Genomic DNA, 9,538 nt, shown 5'->3' with positions numbered 1-9,538 from the left:
AAAACGTAAAGTAAAATTTAATATATTTGTATTTGTTTTTCTACAAAGTATCGATGTAGAGATTCGCCCATTAAGGTAAAGAGCCAATAAATTTGTTACACAACAGTCCTCTATACCATATTTTGAAAAATGAATAAACCAACTAGCTTCACAAACCAACGGGGACCCACAATGGAAAAAGTAAAACTCCTGAAACAGTATCTTTAAAGTAGCTTGTAATATACGAAATAATAGGAAATACATCACACAATACAGTTGTAATACACGAAAAAAGAAATACATCACACAATAAAGTTGCAAACGGTCTATTGCCAACAATTTTGGAGGTTTAACTTCTTAAATGCCACAATAATACAATAATCACACCTCAAATAACAGCATTGCATTTGCAATATGCATCCGTCCGCATGTAGATACTTATGAACGTACATTTGTCCGTAAATTCCTGTGCTTCTCAGCGGATCACGCTTTAAACTTCCACAAATAAAAGATCTAGATGATCGGAAAGGAAGGAAGTTTGGCTGAAGCGAACTTTTGCAAAATTGTTGTCATTTGTCTGTTTTTCACCTTTAAGTATTTTAATCCTAAATTGTACTGCTTTCTAGTGCTGCAACAATATACCGGTTTATCGGTATATATCGCAATCCGCAATTCGCATATTGTATTGTGATACGATTTTCATCATACCGGTACGAACATTTTACAAAAATTCATTCAAATTTCGTCCAGAAAAGCCATTCGAAATAATGATAACAAGGTGAACAAAACAAAGCAGTGTAAAAAAAAAATCCGTAAAAATAGCATTCTGAGATTATACAGAGTAGCGTTGTTACATCGGAGCATTCGTTCGATGCTTTTGAACAGATTATCGTTGAATTATTGCGCACAGCTGTAAATGTTTCGTTTGATTCTGAATTGAGCATTATTAAATTTGTAATCCGAATTTCGGAAATACGCTTCCAAATTTTAATGCTAATGCGACAATAAAAAATTCTAGCGTCAAATAAAAAGTTCTTTATCCTTTGTCTCAATAAAAAGCGCGCGAAAATTATACAGACATGTAGAACGTTGCATGGAAAGTATGGGTGTATTTTGTGTTGTATAAAAACGGGAACATCACGTCAGGTGAATTACGCGTGTTAAGTGGAAAAAAACGCCCCGGTTGGACGTTATTTCATCACATCTTAAATAGTAACGAATGCCAAAATGTATTTGATACTTAAGAAAATTTGCGAATGTTTGTGTTTCTTGTTATTCTTGAGCACATTTATAGTAAATATATACCATAATTTGCTTTAAAACTGGAATATACGGGATTATTGGATAATTGGCAAGTTATAAATTTGGTACAAGTTAGCAATATATTGCGATATATTGCAATACAGGTTTTTGAACTGACAATATATTGCAATACGGTGTTTGGCGTATTGTTGCAGCACTACTGCTTTCATCTCTTATTTATGTGGAAATCACTAGAACGTTCACAGTTTAATGACAGTATCACTTGTAATTCAGTATTTACAGCACTTTCATTAAGTATCATCCTTCTTATGAAGATGTGCCTGATATCAGGTCTCAGTAATCAATGTGAAGCGCATGCGCATACACAATGGTACATTCATACACGCGTGTAAAAATTCGAAACGTGTTGATAGCATTAATATTGGGGTGGAAAACGTAATATTTCGAAATATGTTTGTTCTGATTGTTGAGTTATTGATATTCACTCATTAAAGGGATCTTTTCACGTTTTGGTAAATTGACAAAATTGAAAAAAGTTGGTTCAGATTCGCAAATTTTCGTTTTAGTTGTGATATTTGTGAGGAAACAGTAGTACTGAACAGGTACCATGGTCTAATATAGCCATTATATGCATCTTTTGACGATTTAAAAACCTGAAAATTATACAGCGTTGCAACGCGAAACGATTGAATAATTTGGAGAATTCTGTTGTTGTCGTTTAATTTTGTGAAACTACGATGATTCCTTATATAAAGTATAAAATACATCAATCATTTATGCTTGGCAGAATGGCCGAGCGGACTAATTGGTTTTTACTAGTTTTTACTCCAGGACTCCGGGGGTCACTGGTTCGAGCCCTGCTTCGGGATACATGTTTTTTTTAATTTTTTAAATTTTATTCTTGACTTTTAACTGAAGCTTTTAGATCCAATGTTTACATTTTTCAATATAAATCATTTACTTCAAAACATGCCAAAATCTGTGAAAAGATCCCTTTAAACAGAATTGAATTGCAACTAATTGTGTTTTGTTTTCTGAATTATGGCCCGTTTCCTGTTTTTGTTCACTAAATGATATATAGTCCCCAACTTATTATGTTTTGGAATATTCTGCAGCTGCTTTGTAGATTTCTTTAAAATTGTAAACAGCTAATGTGTAGATGGAGTAAGAAAGTTTAGCTGCGGCGTTTGTTTTGTTTGGCTGTTGTCAGATTTTGTTTCACTATATTTCATATTACCCTCAATACGTTTTGCACAGGGCTGCGTGTAAACTACTTTCCAGATTTCGCTGAAACTTTAATAGCTGCAAGACCTTTCTATGCTCCAATTTTAAAGAAAAGAATTGGTGTTGCAACCATCTTTACATAAGTATTTCCATTGTCTGTTTTAATACTAAAGAACATATTCAAGGGATCTTAAAGTGTGTGTACTTCACGCTTCGACTTATTAAATGAGTTTCTTCAAACTGAAACATTTGAATAACATTAATGTCTAGACGATCGTAAAGACATTAATGGTTTTTGCAACCACTTTTGACAGAACTGTTGCCTTCTGTCTTTTCTTGACACATGTATAGTTATTATTTAGGTGCTCATTTGCATGTTTATGATAGATGTAAACACACACTCGACAGTGTTACCGTGAACCGAGTGTTTAACAAAAATATAATTGTAAAAATTATGTATTATACGCTCATTTAAAGAAGGCTTACTTTCATCACGTGACTATTTTCTATCACGACACTCAACTCATCTCGAAGGCCCATCTATTGGGTAATCTCAAGGTGACCTACTTTGTTTTGTTGCAATGTCTATTTGAACAATGAATATCCATTCAACTAAATTAACAATTAAAGAAGGTTGTTTACACAAAGCGTTTTATTCAACAGTATTCATTTGCTGAGTACACGTGCGTGTACACATGCGTCATTTATCCAGTATAAATAGTAGTTTGTTTATTTATTAGCCATAACAAGAACGTGTTCATTGTATTTAGCAAGCACGCATTACGCAATAAAAGTTTCGATGGTTTTGTTACAATATAATGATATTTGGTATATGGAAACAATAAGAAAGCTCGTATTAGTGCGCAAATACACACCAAGTGTTTCGATTACTTAAATTCGACATTAGTCTATGTATTATATACCACACTCCATACAATTTAAAAACTATATATTTATTAACATATCGCGTGACCCTTTCTATTGTGACCTAACATTACGGACCCGAAAACAGAGTAGACATTTTACATAAGCATACGTTGATTGGACAAAAACCCTATTGAAACAATATCCGGCGCATCCCTGTAAAAATGGGCTTTATAAGACTTAAATGCTCAACACCGCATTAAAACACGAACGATTTCATCAATGAAATCGTACTGTCATCGTGTCAATTGGTATTATCTGAAGGAGGTCATTTTTGACTTGTTATTACTTGAACAATGTGGACTATGGGTCAAATATTGTAATGCAGGTCGTGGTGTAAGTTAAATAAATAATGTATAAAATGGGAATCATAACTATGATGTTACTCACTTAATGTTTAGTGCTGCTAAATTGTATATGATTGATTGTATCTCCTTGTTGATTTTATCTCATTCACTGTGTGTCATACCGTATTCTAATCTGATACGGGCGTTCAGTATTGCGTAACATCTGCCCTACAATCTCTAGGAAGCGGACATTTAAAGATACTCGATAACAAAGCATGATGCGTTGAAAACAAAAACGTGCCTATGTCGAAGACAAATGAACATTAGGAAAAAAAGAATTCAGCAAACGTCAGCACATTTTTGAGAACCTCATTCTATTTGTCTCGTGTATGAGTATATACGATTTGGATTTAACCCGTGATTTAAGAAACATACAACCGCGTTCAAAAGTTGATTTGTCATGACACTTCTTTTTTGTGTTTTCTTTCACGATATGTCAACTAAAAAAATTATTCATTCACGCATGCATGTAAATGATTTCAAAATCAATAATTCTATTCTAGCTGCTCGGTCAAAATGTTAAAATAACATATAATCTCCCTTTGAATCAACACCTTAGTTTTGAATTGGTTTTTGACATTCATATTACCTATTCCTACTAGACAGTATTTATAATATACTATTTGTATCTTAAGGGTGTTATAACATTGACTTTGATTGGCATCGATGTCAATATCGAACAATTAACAATGAACTAATACAAACGAAAACAGCAATAACCGGAATGCGATAGTGTAATCTTTTATTTTGCCTAATTAAGTGATTCATGTACCAACGTATTAAGGGCTTAAGTCACATTGGCAGAGATCGCACCCGTTCGTATCTTTTATAAACTTCGGAGGGCTTCCACAGTCCAACAAACATTGCATCTGGGGACAGGCCGTTGTAACAGCGCGTATTGGGATCGTCGTGAATGTCGGAGGTGCCATAACTATTGTACTTCCGGTTGTGGCTGAGCTTCCGTGTGTTGATGTATTTCCTGGCGTTGCAGTTGAATAACCTGCAGTAATAGAAGCTGTTGTTGCTGCTGAACTACCTGAAGTAGAAGCAGCTTTTGTTGCTGCTGAACTACCTGAAGTAGTAGAAGTTATTGCGGCTGAAGTAACTGCAGTAGTAGAAGCTCTTGTTGCTGCTGAACTACCTGAAGTAGTAGCAGCTTTTGTTGCTGCTGAACTACCTGGAGTAGCAGACGTTGTTGCTGCTGAAGTAACTGTAGAAGTAGAAACTGTTGTTGCTGCTAAACTGCCTGAAGTAGTAGACGTTGTTGCTGCTGAAGAAACTCTAGTAGTAGAAACTGTTGTTGCTGCTGAACTACCTGAAGTAGTAGACGTTGTTGCTGCTGAAGTAACTGTAGTAGTAGAAGTTGTTGTTGCTGCTGAACTACCGGTAGTAGTAGATGCTTTTGTTGCTGCTATACTACCTTTAGCAGTAGTCATAGAGGTAGATGGTGTTGTTGGTGATGTTACAGAACTTGCTGAAATGGCCGACTGTTGCGTTGTTGTTTTTGCTGCAGTAATTGTGGAAGATGTCAGCGAAGTAGATTTCGTAGTTATTGGTGTAGGTGTTGTTGGTCTTGTTGTTGTTTGTTTCGTTGTTAATAGAGTAGGGGTAGTGGGTCGTGTTGTGGATTTCGTTGTTGTTGACCGAGTACTTGTTTGCGTTGTTGTTGGGGTTGTCAATGGTGTAGTTGTTGTTACGACTATAATTAAGAAATTTATTGGTAATGTATATAATTTTCGCAATTATTTTATGCCAAACTACATAACTCACCACCTATTGTTAATCCTCAGCTTTAAAAAAAGTTTACAAATATATTATAAGAATATAAAATGTCATCATATCAATTGCCACTAAGAAAGGACAAAATCCTTGTAGATTAAAACACATGTAAGACTGATTGGGATATCACAAGGAATAGCGTCTTTTAAGCAAGAATATTTCTGATGTTACCATACAAAGGGTTTGAAAAGTGGTTTATGTACTTGATCCTTGACATAGCAAGCATCCATTCCGATCTATATGGCAATCTGTCACCGGCATGCTGAAGGGTGGACAGCCGTTTGTATTGGAAATAGGTCGGCTAGGGTTTCCTGTTAATAAATGATTTTTTTGTAGAAATGGATATAACTGTGTCTAGTTTCCATTGCGTACTATTTTCATACATGCTTAAGCAATGGTTAAATTTTTGATGTTTCATTTAATGCTTGAGCTTAAATCCTCGTGTGTATATCTTAACACAACATGTAAGCAGTTAATGACATGCTTTACCTTTAAAACAATGAGTTGTCTAGTGTATACATTTTGTATACGTTATTTTTGGAGATGTTCAACTTATATTTTATATAAAAATAAAATTGATGTTCATCTTATCGTAATATGAAAAATTCTGAAGAAATGACCATTACAGAACATGTAGCAATTCATGGATTGGTATTATTGCGTGGCCATAAAGTTTTAATTTAAAATAGATTGTGTAAGTATTCATTTAAGCTAACCTGTATTCGTAAAAGCTAAAATTGCCTACATACCTGTGCTGGAGCATATAGCGCAATTGTTGTCATCATATGTTATCTTCGTGGCATCTGGGCAGGACGGTAATGGGGGACATACTGCAAAGATAAACCAAAAAATTGACCGCTGACAGAATGCGACTTTCGATAAATGAAGTCACGTCAAGATATTGTCACAAACACTGGTTCTTCATTAACGATGTTAAAATATCCGGCAATGTTAACAGTTTAACAGTTTAAGCATACTTTTATTAATTTGATATGGTATAAAAATTACAACATAAAATGAATACAATTATTCAAAGAAAAACACAACACTGACAAAAAGACTGGATCACGGTTCTGATTGTCTAGGTAGAAAGATCCCTGCCGAGCTCAATTGTGCTTAAACAGGAAAAACCACAATGAACTTAACATCTGAAAATCGATGCACGTTTTCGATATGCGAAACAACAGACTTTGCCTATCGCTGCAGTACAAAACAAAATAATAATTCACATAATTTTACAAAAGTGTAGAGTTATCATTATTACGAATATTTTATTAGGCGGAAATCGTTCAGTCATAACGTATATGACATACATTATTTATTTTTTTAGGGCAAACTCGATTGATGGGTGCCTTCGACATGCATTTAGGAACTGTTTTTATTGTAAATATGTTTTATACGTTTTGTACTGTATTGTACAGGCGAATGGTCACGTGCTTTAAGTGAACGACTAGCGGGTATTACCAAAACTTGCTCTTCTGGTATTGAAAGTGTCTTATTTTTTTATTCACAAACCAAAGATTCGGAATAATACGGAATACCAATATATCAACTTGTAAATCGATTGATATGTAATGTAAGTTACCAAGTTCATGGTTTCCCGTGGAAGATGATCCGCTTCCTTGTGCGGACGGAGAACTACTGGGCGCTGGTGTTTGTGCAGATTTGTAAGTACTTGACGATTGGGTAGGACTGGTGGGGCTGTTAGTTGAATGCGATGACGGGGTATTAGAAGGGGCTTGAGTCTGCGTGGTACCGGAAGTGCCAGATGTGCTTGGTGGATTGGTATGTATCTCGGGATTCATACCAGGATGAAAAGCAATGCTGCTGGTCGCTGAACCTACAAAGAATTAATCAGCTTTTTATCGACATCACCACTTGAAATATTTGTGTAAGCTTGTATTGTTTCATTGTCAGTTTATTAATGTTCGATTAACAAGCAGTGCTGTATCACACATGATGTAATTACAGTTTTAAAGAGATGTATCTTCTATTTCAAGTTTTGTAAACCTTACTTGCACAGTTTGGTTACGTTATCAATTAGACATTTAGAAAACAGGAGTATAAACATCTTTATGTCGGATACATACAGTAATGTTGACTAACATATAGTGCTTCTTAACAAGCACCGATTCACTCAAATTAATGTTAAGTTGCTTTAATAAAAAAGAGTTCACCCTCGACAGCTATTTAAAGATATAGATGTTGCCTATTAATTCTGATTCTATCTGTGCATAAGGTTTAAAAATGAACATTTGGAGAAGATAAACACTATTTAATTTATCAACAAATCTATGGAATTAGTTGCAGACATATTTCATAATAAAAACTGCGAATATAGCCCGATATGCACAACTTTAAAAGAATATAACACTCATGCATGGCCTTTACCAATCTGCACAAAAGCATCACATACCTGCAGCTGATGGGCAGGTGGCCGGGCATGTATAACAACCATTTTCGTACTGAGGACATCTGCAGAACGGGTTAAAGTTGGCACAAGAACGGCGGGCTGGTCTGGCGTCTTGAAAATGAATGATTGTATGTGCTCTTGCAAGTGTGATATGTTTTACAGTAATACAAGTAATACAAGTGATACTATTGTACAAGAAAATGCTGACATTTACATGAAATACGCAATTTTCCAACTGTGTCACAACAAAGAATCGCGACTGCTTTGTACATTTTCGAGAAAACAACCCCTCTATGTTAGCTTCATTTTATGATGACTATGTTGACTGAGTAAATGCAACATAGAAAATATATTTGCATGTTTATGCCGTTAAGAAAGTTAAGACATGACGAGAAGACTATGTTTGATATTGACTTATTAAATACCCTCGCAATTTTATATTTTAAGAGAAAGCCTATTTATATTTGTAAACTATAGGAAATCTTAATTTTGGAACTATTACCGTATAGAAGCGTGTGCCACATATCACTATTAAAACAAATCAATGCTTGAATGAAGCTGATGCCAACTCATAGAACCATACAATACAAAGTATTTGCCAAGAACACTTGTTCAAATGCAAATGCAAAGCCAAGAAAAAAATCAAAATATTACGAACTCGTATTTATCAATGAAGATCGAAGAAATTGTTAAAGAAATTAGTACATATAATGAATTGCGATTTAATTATAAGTTAATTACGCCATTGTTTCGCAATGGTTTACGGTCTTTCAAAGCAACATAAGTGCAGTGTGTGAGTCACAACTGAATATAAAACAATATGTACAATCAATTCAGGCTCATATGGAAGTATATCATTAATTAAAAATATAATCGTTTTATGAAGCTTAAATTGTGTCCTTACAATATAGCTTTTACTTACATATTCCTTGAAAGCACGCCAACAATAAAATATAAAGGACCAATCCTGTTTTCATGTTTAATAAGTTTCCGTTTAAAAGAAATTATACTTAATTTTATAAAAAATATTACAAATAGTTTTTTTTTGTTTCCTGTTTGTTTGCTTGTTTTGTAATAGTTAAGCTAATAAGAAACTATCTAAGTAGTAAATTATTTAACGAATGTCACAGGCATTGCTGTCTAGTCAGCCAAAACACAAAGTTATGACAATGACCGATAACAACTCGAATTAAATATGACCTCCTTGATAGCAGTCTGTCCTTTTATCAACTTTTAGGTGACTTCAATTCTTTGAAGTAAAATAATCAATGGCTATGTTTTTCAACGGTTAAAGTGAATGTACATGTACTATTGTATTCAATATTCTTAAAGCTACTCATAAATAGTTGTAACGTTGATTGTCTAAGTTTCTGTATGAAAACAACATGTCTGTAGTACTAACCTACAAATCAGTTTGGTTTGAATTTTGAATATTCGATATTAATAATATATCTTGACCTATACGTAATTGTTAAGTGAATGCATCTGGATTAAATGCGCGGTTGTGTAGTTCTTAAATCCCATTGTTATGCTCTGATTTGATTTGCAATACCCGTTCCAAGCCTTCAATTTCATTGGTATTCATTCGTGTGTGTAATTTGCGTTGCCC

The 9,538-nt window shown here is 34.2% G+C and overlaps 1 protein-coding gene across 3 annotated transcripts; it reads right to left on the bottom strand.

Moving 5' to 3' along the window:
• Nucleotides 1-4,462: 4,462 nt before the first annotated feature.
• Nucleotides 4,463-9,128, bottom strand: LOC127863768 (uncharacterized protein DDB_G0271670-like). 3 transcript variants are annotated; one of them, XM_052403409.1, is made up of 7 exons: nt 8,852-9,128; nt 7,933-8,040; nt 7,102-7,356; nt 6,266-6,346; nt 5,720-5,827; nt 4,879-5,436; nt 4,463-4,773 (listed from the first exon to the last, which is right to left on the bottom strand). In XM_052403409.1, the coding sequence occupies exons 1-7, from the start codon at nt 8,904-8,906 to the stop codon at nt 4,517-4,519; spliced, it is 1,422 nt and encodes a 473-aa protein (XP_052259369.1). In that variant the 5' UTR covers nt 8,907-9,128; the 3' UTR covers nt 4,463-4,516. The 3 variants fall into 3 exon arrangements, with proteins under 3 accessions (XP_052259369.1, XP_052259368.1, XP_052259367.1); XM_052403408.1 differs by having other exon boundaries at nt 4,463-4,878; nt 4,915-5,436; XM_052403407.1 differs by having other exon boundaries at nt 4,463-5,436.
• Nucleotides 9,129-9,538: the final 410 nt, after the last annotated feature.

This window comes from Dreissena polymorpha, unplaced genomic scaffold (assembly GCF_020536995.1).
Source record: "Dreissena polymorpha isolate Duluth1 unplaced genomic scaffold, UMN_Dpol_1.0 chrUn035, whole genome shotgun sequence".
In the NCBI taxonomy this organism is placed as follows: Eukaryota; Metazoa; Mollusca; class Bivalvia; order Myida; family Dreissenidae; genus Dreissena; species Dreissena polymorpha.
This window is presented reverse-complemented; position numbering and strand designations above follow the sequence as displayed.